Source organism: Aquarana catesbeiana, linkage group LG09 (genome assembly GCF_042186555.1).
Source record: "Aquarana catesbeiana isolate 2022-GZ linkage group LG09, ASM4218655v1, whole genome shotgun sequence".
Classification (NCBI taxonomy): Eukaryota; Metazoa; Chordata; class Amphibia; order Anura; family Ranidae; genus Aquarana; species Aquarana catesbeiana.
This window is the reverse complement of record NC_133332.1, coordinates 290411478-290437759: the sequence shown is the minus strand read 5'-3', so window position 1 is coordinate 290437759 and position 26282 is coordinate 290411478. Positions and strand designations below refer to the sequence as shown.

The 26282-nt window shown below is 42.1% G+C and overlaps 1 protein-coding gene across 2 annotated transcripts in view; it reads right to left on the bottom strand.

Annotated features, from left to right (window-relative positions):
* The window catches only part of COL27A1 (collagen type XXVII alpha 1 chain), a 656744-nt gene that overhangs the window by 585674 nt on the left and 44788 nt on the right, over positions 1-26282 (bottom strand). For both annotated transcript variants that reach the window (XM_073600403.1, XM_073600404.1), the window contains exons 2-3: positions 25257-25327; positions 16105-17432 (exon numbers count right to left, since the gene is read on the bottom strand). In XM_073600403.1, the coding sequence (XP_073456504.1) occupies positions 16105-17432; positions 25257-25327 (1399 nt within the window). The remainder of the gene's footprint in view (positions 1-16104; positions 17433-25256; positions 25328-26282) is intronic.

The window sequence follows — 26282 nt, the reverse complement described above, 5'->3', positions numbered from 1 at the left end:
GTTTCCTGCGGGTACTCCGGTTTCCTCCCACACTTCAAAGACATGCTGGTAGGTTAATTTGCTCCTGTTTAAATCGTCCCCACTATGTGTATGTGTGAATGTGAGTACGGGGGCCTTAGATTGTAAGCTCCAAGAGGGCAGGGACTGATTTAAATGTACAATATATATGTAAAGCACTGCATAAACAGATGGCACTATACAAGTACCTGTAATAAATAAACAGGACTGGAACACATGCACACACACACACACACACACACCAACACAGGTTGAACTGGATGGACTGTTGTGTTTATTCAACCTTACCAAATATGTAAGGAAATGTGGGAAAATTAACAGATGATCTAATCCTTACCCACTCTTACCTGAGCCCCTTCTCTATCCAGCGATGTGCATGAGTGCCTCTGCTATCCGGGACTATCCATCCTAATTGGCTGAGACACAGCAGTGACTGACTTTGACAGCAGCGAGAGCCAATGGCACCAATCAGGAGCGAGGGGGGGGGGGGGGAACGACGTGGCAGGGCTAAACCACGGCTCTTTGTCTTAATAGACACATAGAGTGGCTTGGGGGCACTCAACAGGAGGGAGGAGCCATGTGCACCGGGGCAGAGGGACCCGAGAAGAGGAAGATCTGGGCTGCTCCGTGCAAAACCACTACACAGAGCAGGTTAGTATAACATGTGTATTATTTTTATATAAAAAATTTTATATAAAAAAAAAAGACTTTACAATCACTTTAAAAGGTAGTGCAATCCCCCCCCCTCCCCCCTTTAACCCTTTCCAGGCTCCCTCTGTTCAGTTTCTAAACATGCCAAATGTACTTCCAAAGTTGCTAGCCATGTTGGTTCTATCAATTTAAATGATGAAGGGGATTTGTCCATCCATGCTGTACAGCCTTCAGGCAGAACAAAAAAAAAAAAAAAAAAAAACGCCCAACTATTTAATTTCATTTGTATTCAACCAGACAGGCCCTTTAATGTGCATGGTTACCTTTAGAAAACAAGGTGTTATTTATTTTCATAGAAAGATCATTTATCAAGTTTTACTATTTCTTTGACTAGTTCCTAAGAATTAGCTTCCATGCGTGAAATTAGGTCTCATTTAGGAACACGAGAATATTTGGGAATCTCTTTCAAGTCGTACGGCCATTCCACACCTCTATGCGATAGGTGTGGTGTGTCACTCATCCCTAAGGAGGTTCACTTTGCTGGTAACTCCACAAAAGATGCATCAGGAGGGAATTTTTCTATTTTTTCTTTGTGTGCATAGGTGATTTTTTGTCCATGACTGAGTGCGATTTTCCCCAATATTTCTTTAGGTGAACAATTGCTTCAATAGAGGGTAATTTACTATCCGATTTCTTGTACTTACAGTCGTATGATTGCTTACCCAAAAAAGTGGACTTCTGTCTGCAATAAAAACGTATTTGGGGCTGCTACCTACGACCATCCCAATGAAAATGAGAATTAAAACTAATAATTCTTATTCGTATTCTCATGTAGAGGCCATGAGTAGAATGTATAGCTGGGAGGTGGAAAGGGCCTAACTATATGAAGTAGAGATGCACGGAAATGTCAGCGGCTGAAACATAGGAAAACATATTTTGGCATTTTGCCGATAAAGAAAAAAGGTGCCAAGAATGCCGAAGAAAATGCATGCAAATTTGATGTGATTTTACTGTGCTTATGGTGTGTTTTTCATGGTTCACGTGACTCAAAAAAACGCATAAAAAATGTAACAGGGGCGTTCTTGCTGTGTTTTCAATGCATTTCAATGGGGAGGTGCGTGTTTGGTGCGGTGAAGACATACACAATTTAAGCCTCGGTTCACACTAGCTTTGGTGTGAATTCACAGCTAATTGGCTGCGTATTCGGCACCACATCAAAAATTGCAACCCATTCATGCGAACTGATTGCGGAGTGTATGTTAATGACACATCGAAATTGGTTTGCAAAATGCAGTGTGATTTGCAGAATCGGATCACATGGGTGTTGACACTCATGTGATCTGATTCTGGTGCAGACAAAAAAACGGTCCCTCAAGTGGTGGTTTTGGCCAGCTCAGTAGATTAATTTAAAAAAGGCCTGGATTCTTTCCTAAATGTACAGAATATTACTGGATACTAACATTTATAGGTAAAGTTCATCCAGGGAAAATCTGATTGCCTTTCGGAGGATCAGGAAGGATTTTCTTCCCCTGCTGTAGAAAATTGGATCATGCTTTGCTGGGGTTTTTCGCCTTCCTCTGGATCAACTGTGGGTGAAGGATTGTGTATATGGATTTGTGTGGTTTTTTTTTGGTTGAACTACATGGACTTGTGTCTTTTAGCCTGACTAACTATTTAATTATTAGTGTGAATCCAGGATAAAGGGGTGCATTTTTCTTGAGCTTTTCTTGTGTTAAAGTGCCAATAATGGGTGACAAATTCATTTAAATTCATGATATTAAAATACATATATATTTTTCTAAAACTGTAATTTTCGGTTTTGGTATTAGGCCAAGTGCATCCTACATTTTTGGTTTCGGTACCAAAATTTCCATTCGGTGCACCTCATGTTGTCCACAGAAGAGTTGTAACTGCAGCCATGCTCTCAATGTGATTAAGAATAAGGTAAAGGTAAGGAGCCCCCCAGCATGCAGCACCAAGCAGAGAAAAAACTGACAAGGGTCTTGGCAGTACTGCGCAAGCAAACAACTAGCTTATTGTTCTCAATGACGGATGTGTTTGTACGTGGCCCCACTTACTTTGTGTTGTATTTGTGTTTTCTACCAAAACATAATACAGCTCAGAGCATGGCCAGAGGTACATGAAATATCCGAAAGGACACTTATTCTAATAGATATATTTATGTATGTTATGTACAATATGTATGCATGTAACTGCTGGCCAAACATTTCAGGAGGAACAATCAACCAGACATAGTAGAAGGCCTTGGCAATGGGCAGGAGTTATGACCACATGAGTATGGTAATGCCCGTTCAATGTTGGGGTGGGTCCTTGGCCAGACTCCTCTGCATTGAAACTAAATGAAGACACAGTTTGGCTGTGATATCTGTACCACAATCCTGGCTGAACAAAATTGCAAATCTTTTGGCAGGTAAACAATTCCCATAAAGGCATTCCAACTGTGAGTTAAGCTGTCTGTCTGGATTTCAACTTTAAACTTTGATACACAAGACCTAATGTGTTTCTTCAATAAATATTGGAGATAAGATGGAATAAATTTGGGCTTTGCTTGCCAAGCTGATACCCATGACTCACCATCATTCTGGTAAATTATAAGGCTCACTTCCTCATGGTGCTTATGAAGCAGTATGTTTCTTTACATGTGATTTTTTCACCTGGCCAAAGTGTGAAGTGCTGAGGGGGGAGAGTGGAGATCTGGTGAGCATGAAGTGTGTGGATGTTCCGCAATGGAAATATTTTTTATATGACATATGGATTTAATACACACCATCTGCAACTGGGAGGGTACTACACTCTCAGAATGAAGACTGCATTAAACAGTTTGCTTATATTCATTCATACAGGATGCATACAGTATATGGCTTCAATAAATTTGCACATGGGTAAACATAATGAGGAGAGATGCAAACACGGCTTCCACTTTTCACGCTCGACCTGCGCAGAGATCCGCAGGGCTATCTGAAAGCAGATGTCCTTCAGCCACACGGATCATTACTGAGAATTTATGTAGAAACTTATGACGTACTCCAAAAAGAAAAGCTTGGATTATTTTTACACTTATTTTTATATAACCTAAAGTTTTAAGATCAAAGTTTTAGGAGGAGGGGTGGGGGCCAAAGAAAGAACATTAGATTAAAAAAAAAAAAAAAAAAATTAGATATTACTTTTCGAGCTAGGACAATACTTTTTTTTCATTGGAGTTAAATTTTAAAGCTATGTTAACCAACTTTCCTCAGTTATACTGAAACAAGCTGATGAAAACAATGAGAGTTGAACTTTTGTATTTCAGTTATATCAATAGCAATTAATGAACTATGTTGCCTAGCCATAGCTCAGAGGTGTCAAAATCAATTTCATCGCGGCCCACATCAGTCTTATGGTTTCCCTCAAAGGGCCAGTGGTCACTGTAATGCCCCGTACACACGATCGGACTTTCCGACAACAAAACCCTGGATTTTGTTCGAAGGTTGTTGGCTCCAACTTGTCTTGCATACACACGGTCACACAAATGTTGGCCAACAATTACGAGCATGGGAACGTGGTGACATACAAGATGTACGACGAGTCGAGAAAAAGGAAGTTCAATAGCCAGTGCGGCTCCTTCTGCTTGCTTCTGAGCATGCATGAACTTTTGTGCGACGGACTCGTGTACACACGATCGGAAATTCCGACAACAAAGTTTTGTTGGCGGAATATTTGAGAACCTGCTAGCAAACATTTGTTGGCGGAAAGTCCAACAACAAATGTTCGATGGAGCATACACGCGGTCGGACTTGCAGCCAACAAGCTCACATCCAACATTTCCCATCGGAAAATCATGTCCAGAGCACCCCACCCCCCCTTACTTTAGATGTCAAGAGCCCCCCACCCTCCATTCCATCAAAGTGCAGGTCTGGAGAAGGACCAGAGGAGGGCTGGACTAGAGGGTGCTGCAGCTGCACAGAGTCCTGTCCTTCTCTTATTTGTTGACTGCTGAGCGGGGGGGGGCAGAGACAAGCCTCTCTATGGCTGCACAGAGCAGCGCAGGATCGGGTGGAGGATTTCTGTCCTCTCTGTGCTGCAAAGTGCTGAGACAAGGTGGGGGCCTAGAAAAGGGAGGTGTTCCAGTTGGGGGACAGGTGTGAAGGCCACACCTCTGGATTCAGCTTACAGGCCTTGTGTTTGACATGTGTCCTAGCTGGTCTAAAGATGTCATGTTATGAGCAAACATATTAAACTTACATTTCACCAAATAAGACAGCTACATAAGTTACTTAAGCTGGAATTTAGCAAAAACAGCTGAACAAATACATGTGAATGGTCTTATCTGCCAAAGTATTTGCAATTCTGTCCAGTAACTTTTGATTCATACACCTTTGCCAAGAAGGACAGCCAGGAGAGCAACACCACTTTCCTGTAGTGTCAACGAATAAAGTGGTATCTATTCCTCGCTGATTAAACATAGAAGGGACAACACTGTCAGGTCACTGACTCTGCTCTTTCCTCCTCTCAGCACTACAGCCAAGCAGCAGAACCTGGCACTGGAACACAGATGAAGAAGCATAGGGCAGCACTAGCGCGTAGAGAAGGTATTGCCCGACAAACATAATTCTATTTATATAGAAAGGAATGGAATTCTATTTTTTTTTTTAGGAAAGCTGGCCTTGGGTTTTGAATTATTATTTCACCTTTAGTTCACTGAACCTGGTAATAAATCCAACATTTGGGATTCATCCTAATAGTAGCCATAAGTTATGGAACTCGATTTGCTTATATCCTTTAACACCTAACTTCTTAGCTTGGTGTCTTGTGAAATATCTGGAGACCACACAATGCGAGTACAGAAACGAAGGTGGGGAGTAAGAAAGGCTATCAGTTTCCAGGCTCCAGAGCGAGCCCCACAAAAATTGGCATCCATTTTCCCGCTCAAATATGATGCATCTGGAGATCTTCACAAGTGACCTTGATAACAGAGCAGTGCAAGATTCCAGAAGCCAAGCGTATATATGAACGCCGCTCGTTGAAGATGTGAGCCTCGTAACACATTAATAAAGAGAGAACACTCTGCTCTCTTGGTCTGAGGGAGAGGAAAGTACTAGGGATTTCCCTGGAATTAATATTCGCAGCTGAACAATTGACAAAAAAAGTGATTCCTTGCTCGGGATGAGGAGGAAATTAGTTGTGACCTCATCAGTATAGGCTGCCAGTAATGTGTGTATGACTCACAGCCTGTTCCAGTGTGCACAACTATGCTCCATTCTGTAAACTGAAAACATACTATGGCTGCACCTGGGCTAACTGTGCTGTCAGGGAATTGGTCCCCCGACTCATAGTAACTATAAATTCAGACATTTACATATAATGTGTTTCTCTGTATATAGACTAGTGCAGTATAATATATAAAACCATGCCTACATCATGTGACTGGCTTAACAGGCAAGTTATATATATATATATATATATATATATTAAACCCCACTGCGTTGTTTAAGAGAAACTATAATGGTTTAAAAGAGAAGTATAGATTTTTTTTTTTTTATTCATACTTACTTAGGTAGATGCAGCATCGGTCCGATGTTTTTTTTCTTTTTATAAGCTCCAGTATCTAACATAACAGACCTGAACCCACAGAATGACTATATAATGCCAAGGAACTTTGTTTACCAAGTTACTATAGTAGAAGCCACTAAAGCATCTTTGCAGATAACGACCAGTGAGGAATTGGCTAACTGTCATCTTCATTTCTCTCACTGCCTTATCAGTACTTACTGCTTTCAAATACATCTTTTGTGATCCTCCTATCATAAAGGGAATGTCCTATACAGGGATAGAAGCTGTCTTTCATCTTTAGGCCTCATGAGACAGATGTAGCCATTGTAATGACAAAAACTGAGCAATACGAAATGGGTTAGGGCGGAGCCTAATGACATCTTCATGGCACCTGGAAGGAGCTGCCTTGATAGAAATGGACTGGTGATGCTGTAGTCTTACCCTTAAGAGGACGTGGACCTGTACATATAATGCACTACTGAGGATTAGAGCACTGACATTTATCTATTCCTTTTGAGCGGTATTGATGGTGGAACACCTGCTGGGGTGATTTTACATCATTGGAAACATTAGAGGTGGAATTCAAAAGTACCTGGATACCTGGAGATGGCCAATAAGACCCCTTTGAAAGGGAAAGCACGCAGTGACCTATAGTAGGTCTATGTATTAAGGTGAGCGCAGAGTGTGATCGGTGGTGCTATTCACTGAAGAGTGGTCACATTGGCGAATGGAGGACCTATTTGCATTGATAGTCATGGAAACAGCTTTGAATTTATTACATTTATAACATTACAGTGGTAGTGGAACCCTCTCACCTGCAAAACTTATGGACTTCTGAATTATTTGTGTCTTTTAATTTGGAATGCTGCATATAATATATATATATATATATATATATATACACATATACATATACACATACACATACACATATATATATATATATACACACACACACACACACACACACACACACACACACACACACAAACTGATTGTGGAGTGTGTTAACGACACCCCGAAATTTGTTTGCAAAATGCAGTGTGTGATTTGCAGAATCGGATCAAGTATTCAGACCCCTTAAATTTTTCATTGTTTGTTATATTGCAGCCATTTGCTAAAATCATTTAAGTTCATTTTTTTTCCTCATTAATGTACACACAGCACCCCATATTGACAGAAAAACACAGTAAGTATTCAGACCCTTTGCTCAGTATTTAGTAGAAGCACCCTTTTGATCTAATACAGCCATGAGTCTTTTTGGAGAAGATGCAACAAGTTTTTCACACCTGGATTTGGGGATCCTCTGCCATTCCTCCTTGTAGATCCTCTCCAGTTCTGTCAGGTTGGATGGTAAACGTTGGTGGACAGCCATTCCTTATTTTAGCTGTGTGCTTAGGGTCATTGTCTTGTTGAAAGGTAAACCTTTGGCCCAGTCTGAGGTCCTGAGCACTCTGGAGAAGGTTTTCCTCCAGGATATCCCTGTACTTGGCGCATTCATCTTTCCTTCGATTGCAACCAGTCGTCCTGTCCCTGCAGCTGAAAAACACCCCCACAGCATGATGCTGCCACCACCATGCTTCACTGTTGGGACTGTATTGGACAGGTGATGAGCAGTGCCTGGTTTTCTCCACACATACCGCTTAGAATTAAGGCCAAAAAGTTCTATCTTGGTCTCATCAGACCAAAGAATCTTATTTCTCACCATCTTGGAGGCCTTCAGGTGTTTTTTATGCAAACTCCATGCGTGCTTTCATGTGTCTTGCACTGAAGAGAGTCTTCCATCGGGCCACTCTGCCATAAAGCCCCGACTGGTGGAGGGCTGCAGTGATGGTTGACTTTCTACAACTTTCTCCCATCTCCCGACTGCATCTCTGGAGCTCAGCCACAGTGATCTTTGGGTTCTTCTTTACCTCTCTCACCAAGGCTCTTCTCCCCCGATAGCTCAGTTTGGCCGGAAGGCCAGCTCTAGGAAAGGTTCTGGTCGTCCCAAACATCTTCCATTTAAGGATTATGGAGGCCACTGTGCTCTTAGGTACCTTAAGTGCAGCAAAATTTTTTTTGTAAAATTGGCCAGATCTGTGCCTTGCCACAATTCTGTCTCTGAACTCTTCAGGCAGTTCCTTTGACCTCATGATTCTCATTTGCTCTGACATGCACTGTGAGCTGTAAGGTCTTATATAGACAGGTGTGTGGCTTTCCTAATCAAGTCCAATCAGTATAATCAAACACAGCTGGACTCAAATGAAGGTGTAGAACCATCTCAAGGATGATCAGAAGAAAAGAACAGCACCTGAGTTAAATATATGAGTGTCACAGCAAAGGGTCTGAATACTTAGGACCATGTGATATTTCAGTTTCTTTTTTAATAAATCTGCAAAAATGTCAACAACTCTGTGTTTTTCTGTCAATATGGGGTGCTGTGTGTACATTAATAAGGGAAACAAAAAAATGAACTTAAATGATTTTAGAAAATGGCTGCAATATAACAATGATTGAAAAATTTAAGGGGGTCTGAATACTTTCTGTCCCCACTGTATGTATATATATATATATATATACACACACACATACACATATACATACATACACACACACACACACACACACACACACACACACAGTATCCCACAAAAATGAGTACACCCCTCACATTTTCATCAAGTGGAAATGACCATACAAAAGTGACATGAATGCACTATTGCAGCCAACAAACATCAAATTAAGTCTTTTATTGGGGTTGATAATCAAACAGACATTGCAATTGCTCATACCAGGGACAATAATCAGCAGTGAAGGAATAAAATAGATATCTTATAAAGTGCTGCGCAATATTTACATAATCATCGATAACTCAAAAAATGTGATGAATTCTTCAATCATCCCACAAAAGTGAGTACACCCCTAAGTGAAAATGTCCAAATTGGGCCCAAAGTGTCAATATTTTGTGTGGCCAACATTATTTTCCAGCACTGCCTTAACCCTCTTTGGGCATGGAGTTCACCAGAGCTTCACAGGTTGCCACTGGAGTCCTCTTCGACTCCTCTATGGTGACATCATGGAGCTGGTGGATGTTAGAGACCTTGTGCTCCTCCAACTTCCGTTTGAGGATGCCCCACAGATGCTTAATAGGTCATAAGTTTAAGTCTGGAGACATGCTTGGCCAGTCCATCACCTTTACCCTCAACTTCTTTAGCAAGGCAGTGATCATCTCGGAGGTGTGTTTGGGGTTGTTATGTTGGAATACTGCCCTGTGGCCCAGTCTCCGAAGGGAGGGGATCATGCTCTGCTTCAGTATGTCACAGTACATGTTGGCATTCATGGTTCCCTCAATGAACTGTAGCTCCCCAGTGCCGGCAGCACTCATGCAGCCCCAGACCATGACACTCCCACCACCATGCTTGACTGTAGGCAAGACACACCTGTCTTTGTATTTAGCAAATTACACTGTTGTACAAGCTGTACACTCACTACTTTACATTGTAGCAAAGTGTAAATTCTTCAGTGTTGGCACATGAAAATATATAATAAAATATTTACAAAAATGTGAGGTGTGTACTCACTTTTGTGAGATACTTTATATAATATGGTAAAATATTGATTTATCACGATATTGGGATAATTGAAGAATTCATCACATTTTTTGAGTTGTCAATGATTAAGTAAATATTGCGCAGCACTTTACAAGATATCTATTTTATTCCTTCACTGCTGATTATTGGCCCTGGTATGAGCAACGGCAATGTCTGCTTATTAAATAGCCCCAATGGAAGACTTAATTTGATGTTTGTTGGCTGCAATAGCGCATTTATGTCACTTTTGTATGATCATTTCCACTGTTTGCTGAACAATATACAGTAGATACTCAGAACCTACTTGAACCACCTATATCTGTCAGAGCTGGACATCATTTTAGGGTCTGAGAAGTTACAGCTGGGGCATGAATGGAGTTCAAAAGTGGAAATTCTGGGTGGTCTGATCTGTGAGTTCTGTAGAGTCTTTTATTTTTCACAAGCTTACCCTTTACCACACCAGTCACCAAATCATAATTTTGTCCCTCCACATATGGCAGGTTCAGATAAATCCCAGCAGACAGGTAGTTGAAGAACCCAAATTAAAGCAGTATTAAACCCAAGAGCAAACATGTATTGCAGCTTACCAATTCTTAGATGTGAAGGCTGTATTCATTTTCATTTTCTTTTTTTTAGGCTCTCTTTAGTCTCTTTAGTCCAGTTTCATCTAGTGATCTGGCCAGTAAGGTTATTATTATTATTATTCAGGATTTATATAGCAGCAACAGTTTACGCAGCGCTTTACAATATAAAAGGGAGACAATACAGTTATAATACAATAAAATACAAGAGGATTAAGAGGGCCCTGCTCAGAAGAGCTTACAATCTAATAGGGTGGGGCAGGTGGTACAAAAGGTTGTAACTGTGGGGAATGAGCTGGTGGAAGTGGTAGGAGATTAGTTGGAGACATGATAGGCTTTCCTGAAGAGATGAGTTTTCAGGGATCGCCTGAAGGTAGCAAGAGTAGGGGATAGCCGGATAGATGGAGGTAGCGCGTTCCAGAGGATGGGAGAGGCTCTGGAGAAATCCTGGAGACGAGCATGGGAGGAGGAGATGAGAGAGCTTGAAAGCAGGAGGTCTTGAGAAGAGCGGAGAGGTCGATTTGGGTGATATTTGGAGACAAGATTAGTGATGTAGCTCGGGGCAGAGTTGTGAATGGCTTTGTATGTTGTGGTTAGTATTTTGAATTTAATTTGCTGGGTGATTGGGAGCCAGTGTAGGGATTGGAGTAGAGGGTTGGCAGACACTGAGCGGTTGGTAAGGTGGATAAGTCTGGCAGCAGCATTCATGATAGACTGAAGAGGGGATAGCCTATAGAGAGGTAAGCCAATGAGAAGGGAGTTGCAATAGTCAAGGCGAGAGATAACAAGGGAGTGAATGAGGAACTTGGTGGTTTCATTTGTTAAAAAGGGGCGAATTTTAGAGATGTTACGGAGATGAATTCTACAAACTTTTGACAACGATTGGATTTGAGGCTGAAATGACAAGTCAAGGAGTCTAGGATTACACCTAGTACCCTGGCGTGAGGGGAGGGACTGATGGTTGCATTGTTGATTTTGATGGAAAAGTCATGGAGGGGTGCACGGGCGGGGGGGAATATTAATAGCTCAGTTTTAGAGAGATTTAGTTTAAGGAAGTGGTGCGACATCCATGCTGATATGTCAGTTAGTAAGTTAGTAATGCGAGAGGAAACTGAAGGAGTGAGGTGAGGAGTAGACAGATAGATTTGGGTGTCATCAGCGTATAAGTGGTATTGGAAGCCGTGGGCAGTTATTAAGTGAATGAGGGAGGAGGTGTAGATAGAGAAGAGAAGGGGTCCAGGAACCGAGCCTTGAGGGACCCCCACAGAAAGGGGCAATGGAGAGGAGGAGACAGAGTTGTAGGTGACACTGAAGGAGCGCTGTGATAAATAGGCAGAGAACCAGGATAGAGCAGAATCTCGGAGGCCAAGGGAATGTAGCTTATTGAGAAGGAGCGGGTGGTCAACAGTATCAAAGGCCGCAGAGAGGTCAAGTAGTAGGAGTATGGAGTACTGGCTGTTAGTTTTTGCAGTTAGTAAATCGTTAGTGAGTTTTAGTAAGGCAGTTTCCGTGGAGTGCTGCAAGCAAAAGCCAGACTGTAAGGGGTCAAGAAGGTTATTTTCATTGAGGTAGGAGCTAAGACGGTTGTAGACTAAGCGTTCTAGAAGTTTAGAGGTGAATGGGAGCAATGAGATGGGTCTTAAGTTGTTCAGGTCGGTAGGGTCCAGTGAGGGCTTTTTAAGAATGGGAGTGATCTGCGCATGTTTTAGAGGGAGGGGAAGATGCCACTGGAGAGGGAGAGATTGAAGATGTGGGTGAGGGAGCATAGGATAGAAGAAGAGGGTGACCGTAGTAGTTGTGAGGGAACAGGATCCAAAAGGACAATTGATTAGGTGGGCATCCGAGAAAATTTTTGTAACCTCTTCCGTAGTAGCCAATTCAAAAGAGGAGAGTGTTGAATGTGCTGCTAGGCAAAGTATGTTGGGTGGGGAAGACGTACGCACAGTGGAGGTATCCTCACGAATTGCATCAATCTTGTCTTTGAAGTGATTGGCAATCTCTTGGGCAGTGAGTGAGTTAGTGGGTAGAGGGGGTGGTGGACGAAGCAGAGAGTTAAAGGTTGAGAAGAGCCGACGGGGACTGGATGGCAAAGAATTAATAAGAGAGACAAAGTAGGCTTGTTTGGCAGCATGGAGGCATGAATTGTATTTTAGAAGGGCAGATTTATATAGGGTGAAGTCTTGCAGGCATTTGGTTTTACGCCACAGTCGTTCAAGAGCACGGCAATGTCTCTTGAGATTTCTAGTGTTGTCAGTTTGCCAGGGTTGTAACGGTCGGGGCCTGATTCTGCGTGTGGTTAGAGGAGCAAGTGCATCTATTGATGATGAGAATGAACTGTTGTAGACAGAGGTGGCAAGGTCAGGACAGGACAGGGGAGAGATTATGTCATATAGGTGGTCAGTAGCAGAATAGAGAAGAGAAGGGTTAAAGTGGCGAAGGTTTCTACAAGTAATTGTTTGCTGCGTGGAGGGATGGGTGGTTGGAGGCAAGGATACAGTGAAAGTAATGAGGTTGTGATCGGATAGAGGAAAGGGGGTGTTGGTGAGGTTGCCAGGGTTGCAGAGATGGGAGAATACAAGGTCAAGGGTATTACCAGGTATTAAAGGTTACATTCCATCCTGCGATTAGGGCTGGTGAAACTGTAGCAGTAGGAATCTTGATTTCTTCTGCGGCTCTCCTTGACTAGGTGTGACCACTGGCCCCATTCACGTGCGTTCCAGTAGCGATCCACAGGTAATCACTGGCTGAGCCACGAGTAGCTGCGGTCGCCAGTGACCTGTCATTGCACTGAATAGGGCGAGTGTGAATGTAGCTAACAAGCTCTACAAGCTCTACAGCAGAATGTATCAGTACACATGGATGAAACAACCCATTTAATACCAGCCGTTTGTGCAGGCGTTTATAATGGTCAGCTTTTGATTATCCATATAAAAACTTTATCCCAAAAGGAAAAAAATGTTTGCTGTAACTGATTACAAAGTGTGAGCTGGAGTTTGGCTTCAATTTGTTAGTGCATTTAAATCTGCTAGTATATCTCACAGATCACCAGGTGAAAACAGACACAAAGAAAGCCAAAGAAAAGAAAACTGAAGCAGCCACCACATCGAAAGCTGCAATATAATACATATTTGGTTTTGGATTTCATACCACTTTAACATCAACTAATGAATAACTTTCTGAAAGCATTTTCTTTTATGGACACTCATATTCCCCTCTGATGGCTGCAGAACTGGATTCACCGGCTCAAGGTGTTCTGTCCTGGTGTAAAGCCATTGTTAAGTAATCAATGTATGCATTACATCATTGGTCCTTAGCCTTTTTGAGACCAGGGCTTGGTAAATTCTTCCAAAGTCTTCCAAGCCCAAAACATTAATGAATAGAAAGTTTATACTTACACAAAAAAGTTATGGGGATGCAAAACATGTATTGAAATGCTGGAGGCTCTGGATCTGGCTGGGTGTCACTGAGGAGATGAGTTATGTAGGGGAATATGGGAATCTGCAGCTGACTTGATGGCCCTGTAGGGAATGAGGTTTCTAGAGGAGGCACAGTGGAGGCGGAGGACTCTCTCGGGGCACGGCGGAGGACTCTCTCGGGGCACGGCGGAGGACTCTCTCGGGGCACGGCGGAGGACTCTCTCGGGGCACTATAGGCCACTATGGGTGGTTTAGGGGTTAGGATGGAAGCATGAAGGTACTGTGGGAGGTGAAGGGATCTGCTGCTTGCTGGAGGACAGAGAGGGGAGGCCACAGCCCGGTGGTTGAGAACCACTGCATTGCACAGAACATCAGAAATATAATGGTTAAAGAGATTCCATTCTAGAAGCTGCTACTGGAACCAGTTATTAAGCCTGTACCCTAAATACAGTAATATATAAAATGTTCCACCAGTTAGTCAACAGAGGAACAACAAAATAAAACAGAAATCTATATGATGCAGAATGACACCTGGAATCATATTGTGTCCCATGGGTAAGGCTTCTGCTTCAATCATCTGCTGTCTTTTTTATATTATTTTGCCACCAATAATGGTTGCTTCATGAATAGCATGGAGGTGGGCCTGTTACAGATCTCAGTACTGAAAAAAAACATGAATATTACTGATAGAAACAGGAAGGTGCCATTTTATTGTCATACAACATTGACATTTCTGTACTTTTGGTTCTAGTTATCCTGTAGCACATTCTACATGCCATATCCATAAAAGTAGTGGAGAAACTTAAACGGGTACAGGGAACTAAAGGAGAGTTGGACCCAGATGTGTGGAACCTAGGAGTATGGAAAATGTTAGCTTAGAGGAGTGAATGAATAATACACTTCCTCCACTAAAAACTGTTGACTATTGTGAAATTTTACTGGATGTCCTACAATAAAAATGCACTATTAATGACAATAATGGTAGAGTTTATATATTAAAGCTCAACTCCAGGCAAATATAAAAACACACATTAATGCAGCTTTGCATTCAGTAATATAACCTTAACCACTTAAATACAGGGCACTTTCACCCCCTTCCTGCCTGGGCCAATTTTCAGCGCTGCTGCATTTTGAATGACAATTGCGCGGTCATGTAACACTATATCCAAACAAGATTTTTATCATATTTTTCCCACAAATGGAGCTTTCTTTTGGTGATATTTGATCACCACTGGGGTTTTTATTTTTCGTGCTACAAATAAAAAAAAAAAAAGACAGAAAATTTAAAAAAAAAAATAAATAAATAAAAAGTTTTTCTTCCTTTCTGTTACAAAACTTTATTTACAAAGTAACTTTTCTCCTTCACTGATAAGCATTGATGAGGCTGCACTGACCGGGGGCACTAATGAGGCAGTACTGATTGGCACTGAGGTGGCACCGATGAGGCACTGATTAGGAGGCACTGGCAGGCATCACTGATGGGCACAGAGTGCCATCCCTAATGGGCACATCCCTGGTGGGCTCTAGTAGGCACACCTGATGGTCTCCAGTGGGAATCCTCGATTGGTCTGCACTGATAATCAATGTGCTGATTATCAGCACAGACACCCCCAGGAGAGCAGCCGATCGGCTCTCTACTCGCGGCTGTCAGCGCGAATAGAGGAAAAGCCGAAAAGCGGCACTTCCTTGTTACCATGTGATTAGCTGTGACTGAACACAGCTGATCACATGTAAAGAGCCTACGTCATAGGCTCTTTACCTAGATCGGAGATGCGGTGTGTCAGACTGACACACCACACCATCAATCGCCAGGCTGGGCGCACCCTAGCAGCTTATCCTGCTGGACGTCACATGACTTCCAGTCAGGATAATGCAAGCACTTTCCGGCCGCAATTTTGCTATATGGCGGGCAGGTAGTCGTTAAAAATATTTTTTTAAAAAGGAAGCTGTGTAAGTATCTGAATTTGACTTGCAATCAGCCTCTTGTAGTCCCTGTACAGCAAAGCTTAACTCCTAGGCACTGACAGTAAGCAAACATGCAGATTCTTGGTAGGTGGGCCTTGGTACTGAGCAGCCGCATATTTGCGTACCAATTTGCAGACACAGCTGTACCGAGAGCACTCCCGGCACAGTTACCGACGGCTAACATAAAGCTCCAATCTTTGGCAAGTAAAATCTTACTCTTATATGTATTTTAGTGTGTTTTGAGTTGTTTGTCTGGTGTTTAGCTTTAATTAAAACATATAGCTTTTTAAACAGAATATTCACAATGGCTTAATTTTAAGTTATTATAACAAAAACAGTAATTTCACTTACGGGGGCTCCTTGGTCGCCCTTAGGTCCAGGAGGTCCCATCAAATAAGGAAAGGCAGTTGGGTCAAGCCAAATGTAATCGTGAGTAAATGGCAGGCTGGTAATGGTCGGTGTGGATGAATAAATGACCCCGGAGGCTGGTTTTGTGTAGAAGGCCGAGGATGTGGTTGGTTGGACATTCAGGTTCATGACAGTTTGGATCTTCTGGGAGGGAGCACTAGTCCTTTTCTCTGCTGTTTGCTTTGTAGTGGTGGTGTTTGTACTCCTTGGGCTTCCCGTGCTCTTTTTAACCTGCTTGGAAGAATGAGAAATTTCCAGAGGCTTGATGGTTGTTTTTTGGTAGACAGCTTTCTTCGTCACTTTCTCTGCCTGCTGCTTCTTTGTGCTGTTCTGGCTTGGAAGGGCACCATGTTTGGTGACGTGAGACTGAGGCTGTCCCGGTGAAATGGCAGAGGCTGGAGATATCCTGAGTGTGATGGTGGAAGTCCTGGTTGAGACACTTGATAAGAGCTGAGTTCTGTGAGGGGCTGGAGATGTCACGGAAGGCAAGGCTGGGGCTTTGGTAGTTAACTTCACAAAAGGAGTCCTGACTTTGCTGTTGGTTGTCAAGTTTGTTTTGACTGACTGAGGGGAGGCTGTGGTAAGATTGCCTAGAGATTTTAAAATGATCTCTGTGCTGAGAGACATACTGGCTTCTTGGGGTAGCAGTGGAATTATAGGTGGCAGATTCGGCCGGTAGGTATCCACTTGCCTGCATTGCTTCTTAAGATATTTACAGTAATTATGAGCTGCCTTGGCTGGAGGATAAATATCAAACTGGCAAACAGCACCTTCAAATTGTATTGTCTGCTGGTTAAGCTTTCCCAGCATGAAAACCCCATTAGGATCCAATGTGTTATCTTTCTTTATAGGCAAACTGGCATTTACTCTTTGCTTCCCACAAGAAGTATACAGAGTCACTATTTGGCCTTGAATATCAATGGCCATATTGTGCCACTGGCCATCGTGGACATTGTAATCAAAATATACAGACTGCTTGTGACCCACATAAACTATGATTTTGCCCGGGATGAACTGCAACCCGAGCTCAAGTTTTTTCTTTTTGCTTCGGACCGTGAATAAGAATGCATTGTTAATGCGGTGAGAGCACAGGCTCAGCACCAAAGTGAGATCCGTTCCTAAGCTAGGCGGGATGACTGCATGAACGGGGGCTTCTACACGCGCTCTCTGCGTCAAAATGAATCCCGATTTAAATGGTATGACCCCTTCGGGAACTGGGCGGCTGGATGGCTTGCTTCCCATGAGGCCCAGCTTCTGGAGAACATCCACATCTGAAACCCAAAACCAAAAATAGGTTAAGACCACTTTCAGTGTATGCAGAAACCAAACAAGTTACGATAAAAGAGCAGAGAGGATTCTCGGAGGTCAGACATACAGTCACACATTCCTATGATGCATCTTGCTGAATGACTGACAAACAGCTGCAATTGCTTTTGCCCCTTAACAAGAACCAGTTCAAGGGTATTATTAGCCCCCGGCAACATTCAAGCCTTCTGTTACCCTATAAACGGAAGTCTAGATGCCAGTCACGTACGAGGAGTTTGAAAAGGTTTTAAAAGAATGAGGACAAGACGAAAAATGAACATTGTGATACAGTATATTGCTGAAATGACCCATCATAAAAATGGTATGCAACTCTTCAGTCTTCTCACCTTTTGTCTTGTTCAAGTGGTATACTGCTGTTTACATAAAACATGAAAACAGCAACAGAATATATTAAAGTATATTAGATATCAACACTTGGAGGTTAGAATGGGCAACAAAAAGCTGATATTTGATTGGCTGCTGCAGATTAATGCTCACCACTGCATTTTGCAAATAAATAAAAAGAGCAAGATACTGGATTAAAGCTGGATTATCATAAAAAAAAATTAGCAATTGTATGCACTCTTTTGGAAGCTAGTTCAAGAACGGATATCTGAAAAGCATAGAGCAACAACAACAGGCACTATTGCATTATGGAGTAGATTTTTTCCTGGTTCAGGACCAGCCTTTTTTTATAACTTACGTGACTTACCAAACAATGAGAAGAGCAGTGGCCACAGGGCCGGTACGGTAAAATGGCCTTGGTGTCTAACATGGCATCAATCCGTCATGAAAGAACTAGCTTGCTGCATGCATTTTCTAAGGAGGGTATTTTGATTGTTGTTTTATGCGCTCAACCCATGTATGATGAATATATAGGAGGTGCCCTTCATTTGGAAATTACACTCCTGGAAACTTACAACACCAAAACACATACAGTGCCTTGAAAAAGTATTCATACCCCTTGAAATTTTTCATATTTTTTCATGTTACAACCAAAAACGTAAATGTATTTTATTGGGATTTTCCGTGACAGACCAACACGAAGTGACACATAAATTGTGAACTGGAAGGAAAATGATAAATTGTTTTCAATATTTTTTACAAATATGTGAAAAGTGTGGCGTGCATTTGTATTCAGCTCCTTTTACTCTGATACCGCTAACTAAAATCTAGTGGAACCAATTGCTTTCAGAAGTCACCTAAATAGTAAATAGAGTACACCTGTGTGTAATTTAATCCCAGTATAAATACAGCTGTTCTGTGAAGCCCTCAGAGGTTTGTTAGAGAACCTTGGAGAACAAACAACATCATGAAGGCCAAAGAACACACCAGATAAGTCAGGGATAAAACAGGGTTAGGTTATAAAAAAATGTCCCAAGCTTTGAACATGTCACAGAGCACTAATTCAGCATCCGAAAAGGGGAAGAGTATGGCACAACTGCAAACCTACCAAGACATGGCTGTTGACCTAAACTGACAGGCTGGGCAAGGAGAGCATTAATCAGAGAAGCAACCAAGAGGCCATGGTAACTGGAGGAGCTGCAGAGATCCACAGCTCAGGTGGGAGAATCTGTCCACAGGACAACTATTAGTTGTGCACTCCACAAATCTGGCCTTTATGGAAGAGTGGCAAGAAGAAAGCCATTGTTGAAAAAAAGCCATAAGAAGTCCCATTTGCAGTTTTCAAGAAGCCATGTGGGGGATGCAGCAAACATGTGGAAGAAGGTGCTCTGGTCAGATGAGACCAAAATTTAACTGGCAGCATCATGTTGTGGGGATGCTTTTGTTCAGCAGGGATAAGGAAGACGGTCAGAGTTGATGGGAAGGTTGATGGAGCCAAATACAGGTCAATCTTAGAATAAAACCTGTTGGAGTCTGCAAAAGACTTGAGACTGGGGCGGAGGTTCATCTTCAAGCAGGACAACGACCCTAAACATACAGCCAGAGCCACAATGGAATGGTTTAGATCAGGGGTAGGCAACCTCGGCCCTCTAGCTGTGGTGAAACTACAAGTCCCACGAGACATTGCAAGACCCTGACAATCACAGGCATGACTCGCAGAGCCATGCTGGGATTTATAGTTTCACCAAAGCTGGAGTGCCGAGGTTGCCTACCCCTGGTTTGGAAGCATATTCACGTGTTAGAATGGCCCAGTCAAAGTCCAGACCTAAATCCAATTGAGAATCTATGGCAAGACTGAAAATTGCTGTTCACAGACGCTCTCTATCCAATCTGACAGAGGATGAGCTATTTTGCAAAGAAGAATGGGCAAAAATTTCACTCTCCAGATGTGCAAAGCTGGTAGAGACATCCCCAAAAAGACTTGCAGCTGTAATTGCAGCAAAAGGTGGTTCTACAAAGTATTGACTCAGGGGGGCTGAATACAAATGCATGCCTGACTTTTCACATATTTATTTTGTAAAAAAAAAAAAAAAAAACTGAAAACCATTTATCATTTACCTTCCACTTCAGAATTATGTGCCACTTTGTGTTGGTCTATCACACACATTTCCAATAAAATACATTTACATTTTTAGTTGTAACATGATAAAATGTGGAAAATGTTAAGGGGTATGAATACTTTTTCAGAGCACTGTAGATGAAAGCCGTGTCATTGAAAATATCAGTTCAGATTTCTCCCTAATGAGCACTAGAGAATGTTAAGGCCCTTAAATGTTTCTTTTTACACAGAAAGGGTTAATGGTTTTCTGAAACTGCACGGGGTAAAAAGTTATGCAGAAGATTGAACTCTGGAGTTCCCCTTAAAACATGCCCACATATGTTGGCAATTATCTAATTACAAGCGATGCCTCCGTACCAGGAGACAGAGCTCAGTGTGATGTTTCAGAGATGAAAGTGAGGATTATTGTGGATGTACTGTGCGATTTTCTGACAATCATCCCCTGCTTGTCACCAGACTTACTAATGCCCCGTACACACGATCCGAAAATCGTACGTAAAATGCCGCATTCGAAACGATCGTACGATAATCGGATCGTTAGTACAGAGCTTTCGAGAGCCGATCAGGACAGTTCATCCGATATTATTCTATCGGACATGCACGGAAATTTTTTCCGTACGATGCCAGATCGTACGATTTTCGTTTAATCGGTACAGCTATCGTTCGAAAATGCAATACAAATGCATTGCAACACATGACATCGCTTCCGAATTTTTATTCTGTCGTACGGGAATTTTCGGGACTTTAGTAAACTCATCAGATTCGATGTGAGATTAGCATGCAAACAAAAACGGACGATCATTCGTCCGATATTCGGATCGTGTGTATGGGGCTTAAGCTACTTACACAGTACAACTAATAAAACATGACACTTTATGTCCGCATTAAGAACAAACGATCTTGGGTTTTTCAGCCTTATTGATGTTCAGAGGATGTGGGCTTTTAAAGAGGAAGACCAGTGACTTCCCATAACTTCCGCACTGTACCCTAGCGCAGACATATGGGGTATTAATAGTAACCATCCCCAGAGGACTAGATTGACCCCACTCTCTGCTTCACATACTGGTCTAGACTATAGCGGTGACTTTCTGCCATAGGGGGTAGACATGCAAGACTTAAAAATAATTTTGCGCCTCCTACAAGGCCTGGGTCCGCTTCTGAACAGAAATAAAGCTCCAACATCCCATGATAGACGTTAGAATGATCTTTATTTTATATCCAGATTCAGGCAAACAGAATGTGGAAACATACTGTAGGCTTATGCATTTTGAGCCTCAAATGAGTCCCAGAACATGTAACCTTCTATTGCTCTATGTTCATTCCCCGATTTTAATATGGACATGTAAATCAGCTTACAAAAGATGGATTGTTTACAAACATTTTAAAAAATTGATTAAGATTTACAACTAAGGTTTAAATGATTCTGTTCACTGATTATGGTTATGGATTTATAATTTGGTAGAGGCCTAATATATATCTAGGTGCTCAACCGTATGGTCACTTATAGGCTTACTGGTACCTTTGTCATTTTGAGGTTATCACCACTTGTATTTTAGTCACAGGCATAGTATTACATACTACTGAAGTGTGTGCACGTATATGATAGGTATATTATATAAGGCACTATTTATGGTTTCACTTACATGTAATGTATGTATAATCAGGGTAGGTACACCTACCAACACTATCACTTATGGCGAGGAGGCTGTAATAATTTTCATTATTATATTATTTCTCATTATTCTATATTTTATTTATTTTGCACACTCACGTATGCTGTATATACCTTAGAGGGAGTGTTGTTACTTCACTGTTGTCTGGTATCTATTTATATAACTTACTCCGGTGGGGTCACCCGCTGTGGAGCCAGTATATTGGTCCCTATTACTACTGTCATTTTATATCACTCACCTGCCCAACCAAGCTTTAGGGAGCACCACTACCCCATTTATATACATATTCATTTTTGAAACACCTTTGGGGAGTTTCCTTAGGGGGGCTGCATACCTTTGCACTGTCCTAAGCGCAGTCATCCTACTTTATTCAGCTTACAAAAGATGTTCTCTTTTAGAGCGATTCTAAACTGCTGTATCATTAACCACTATAATCATAGTGCAATTAATGCAAGTAATAAATAAAATAGATACATGAATCCACTCCTATATATGCTCCTACTTGGAGACTCTCAAAACTATAGAGTTAGGACTGCAGTATACAGAGGAGCCTTGATGTGGGCACTGCGGCTTCCACATGTATTTGCAAATCTATGCAACGAAACCCTCCGTTTTTATTGTGAATTGTTAGACCGGGTCAATTTGGTTTGCTTACAGGCTGGCTTGTTTATAGGATCACTTCTCCTCTCAGCCAATCGGGTGACGGGCCTCGGGACCCGCTTTCTGATTGGCCGGGAGGAAAATCAGGAAGACAATAGTGAATATTAATTACCTATTGTCACACAACTGGGTGGACTTGGGCACAGTGCTCTGCTCGCACCCTTTTTGAAGCCTATTAGAGCCTCTGGGTCTAATCACGTGCTTCTAGAAAAAAAAAAAAAAATAATAAAAAGCCCCCACTGGAATCTGTGCTTTTGACTCCCTGCATGTAGATTGGGGTCCGGACGCATGGATTAGGGGGGCGGCGCCCCTGCTCCCCATATAGATGGGCCGCCACTGGTGGTTGCCATGTTTTTTGTATAGCTTTTCCACAATTATAGCCCATTTTGTGAGCCTTTCCACTGCTGTCAGCAGGGAAAGAACTTGCGATGACTGAAAGGTGGAGGCCGTCACTGGTGACCTTCTATAACGTCTCACTGTTGTGCTGAACCTCACTGGTCAGTAGTGCAGAAGAAATCTGCGGATCAGAAAATATGACCTCATTCAGACTTCAATTTTCAAATCCGTAACTCAGAAGACCTGAAGACAGAGGGTCAGCATGACAGCCAGGTAACTTACACTTTCAAATGGAGATTAGCAATGGCAGCCACTGTAGTTCTCTCATGACAAATTCTCTATACAATACATGCTTGTTTGGTCAGCCATAATAAATCGTAATTATAAACAAACGACTAAATTATAGATATAATCGTTTCAAACCATCTTCTATTTTGAAGCAATTGCTCGACACACCAATGAAAAAATAATTTGGCTGAACTCAACTGAAATGATCATCCCTATTTAATCAAATTGTTTGTGTCAAAATGATCATTTTGTTCAAACGATTTGTGAAAATAATGAGCCTTCTACTTAAACGATCAGATAACTATTGTATTGTTATATATATATATATATATATATATATATATATATGTAAAGCAATAGATGAGGTGTAGGTGTAGACGTAGATATAGGTGTAGATGTGTCGAATGAAATCTGAATGCTATACTAATTAACCCCAACTTTTGTGATTGTATGAAAATAAAGTAACTAAACGTGCCACTTTATCTGAACCCACACTACATTTTTTTTGTAGGGCACGTTTATGCAAAGCTGAGTTTGCATGTTTTTTTAATCTAAAATCCAGTGAATGTAACTGGTTACATATTGAATGCAACATGCACCGAGGAGTGTACATGAGTCAATAGAGTGAGCAGTAAAGATGACAATGTCCTTCTGAACTCCTGACTCAGAATGCCTATGTGCATTAAAGGCACACACTGCAGACAATGTTCAAAAAAATCCTCACGCAGCATCTGGTTCCTTTATAAACTGAAATTAATTTGTTCAACCTGGTTTTCATCCCAAAATCATGGATGTTCCCAGGCGCAGTGGGTGAAATACTTCTCTCCCGTAGATGCAGGTGTCAATACTAAATGACACTGTTCTCAGCAATGAACAAATCTAATTCTGGTGTATTCAGCACTGGCCTACGTGACATATTTTTTAACAAGGAAAATGGATGAACTTCCAGAAGGGACATGTAATCTGCGAGCACTAAGTGCAGAAGTCTGCATCCAATTCTGGCAGTGGCTGCTGGTGCTCCATTTTTCATTCGGTCAGTCAATCCTCTAGCCTGTCGCTCGGCAAACTCCGCACGCACTTACCCCATCTAGATAGCAGGCCTGCGTCTCCTTCTTGGTTTCTCCTCGGCGGCTTCCCCCTGCATCTCCTTCTCGGCAGCCAATACGGTCGCTTCTCCTCTCGGCCAATCGTGTCTTAAGACCTGCTTCCTGATTGGCCAGGAGGAGAATCCGGAAGACAGTAGCAAACATTAATTCGCTATTGTCACACAACTGGGTGGGCTCGGGGCACAGTGCTCTGTGCCCCGAGCCCACTCTTTTTTGAAGCCAAGCCTCAGTTTCTAATCACGTGCTACAAAAAAATAAATAAATAAAACACCCCATTGAAATCCAATGCGTCTGGCGCCCTGCATGTAGATTAGGAGCCGAGTGCATGGATATGGGGGGGGGGGCGACGCCCCTGCGCCCCTACTGGAGCAGCAGCCACTGAATTCTGGGTAACGTCAGGCACAGAGGTACAGTATAGCCTCTTACATGGGTGAGCAGTGTGGCCCAGAGGTGTTATCTTTACCATGTTCACCAATGCTTGGTGTGCAGTCTATTCTTGATGTGTTTGTTCATCCTTATTCATCCTGGTTTTCAGCACAAATGAATGAGTGTTTATAAACTTAGTGCTCCAAGGGCCAGTGGGTGAAATGCTACTCTCTAGTAGATGTATGTTCAGTATTCACTGACACTGTTCTAAGCATTGAGCAAATTAAGTTTTGGTGCATTCAGCACTGACCTAACAGACATCTTCTTCAACAAAGAAAATGGCTAAACTTCCAGGGTGGGCATGTAGTCTGAACATTAGGTGCAGAAGTCCTTTTCCACTACTGTGTATATTAAAGACACAGAGGTATAGCCTCATACATTGGTGAGCAGTGTGGCCCAGAGGTGCTGTCTCTATCAAATATTTGGTGTACAGACTATCGCTAATAAAAGGAACCTCCCTCGATCAACATAATTGCTTGTCTTGTCTTGTCTTATTCCCATGTCAGCATTCCCAACAATTACACAAACCATCAGATGGGCCTTTTTGTAGTTACATGAGAAGCATACTTATATCCTCTCCTTTAATTTGGCTTCTTTGATTCTTGTTTGCGGCAATTAGTGGCTGCCATTTTTTTTTTCTATGCTAGAATTCCGGCATTCAGGAACATGGGAATAAAAGCCTGGCCAATTCAGCAGAAAAAAAACACAACATATAACAAACAGTTGTTTGTGTGGCAGTATGAGGGGTTGTCTTTATACTGTATTACATCCACCCCCCCCCCCCCCCCCCCTTCCTAATCTGTACATTGCTTACAGTTCAACAAACAAATCATTTACCTTCAGCTGCTCCCTGAGAAATATCCAGGCAACAGGAAATATATAGAATTATCCAAACAAAGAGCGATCTCCTAAAAGGAAAAAGAAAGAAAGAAGGCCTTAAGGATGATGAACAATAATTACAAATACCGTAATTGGAAAGCAAAACATAGACACATGCAGCACATATGTCATCCATAGCTTACAACTAAGGCTCACAGTATGTTCTACCAGTCAGGAGAATTATGGGTTCTATCAGGAAGAATAAGGCTCCATGCACACTGGTTTAAAAATCACGGCTTGTACAGAAGTTTTGTGTTTTGCCTGTAGAAGCCGCTCAACGTTATCCTGTGTCCATGCATATTAGGACAAATACAGGCATAATTTAAGCTCAACGTTTAGAGGCAGGAAAAAAAAACCTTCTGGTTTGTGTTTCTGATTGGAGCTTTCGGTCAGAAAAAAAAAAAAAAAAAAAAAAAAACTCTCCTAGACTATATACAAAAAATAAAATGCTTTATATGGACGTTTTTCTCTGCCAAGGGAACAGACTTTTTTTTTTTTTTAAGCCCAGGCCGCATGGAGCCTTATAGTGGAATAACTGTAAAAGTTCTATACACCTCAAACTGATATTTCAGAAGTCAAAATAAGGGTTCCAGCAGTTGACAGCGAACTAGGAAGGTGTACAATAAAAGAGCAATGCGCCACATACAAAATATGGATTGTTCCTTAGTGCTCATCAGGGCTTTTTTTCAGCAGGAACTAGGGGGAACTCAGTTCCACCACCTCTGGCTCAGGTCTTCTGCTCCCTGCTCACCACAATCACTTGGTAACACTGAAGTCCAGCTTCTGGGTTTGTGATAGCTTATCCCCCAGTAGCTCCCACAGGTCAGATCTCCTGCGCAGATCCCACTGAGTGCCGGAAAGGGACAAGGGAGATACAGAACAGGTGCCCAGGGTTCAGTGTAGTCATGGGCAGGAGAGGGTGCATGGTAGGCTGCACCCTCTGTGGTCTCTATTTTTTCCCTGGTGACCAGTTGTTGATGCTCC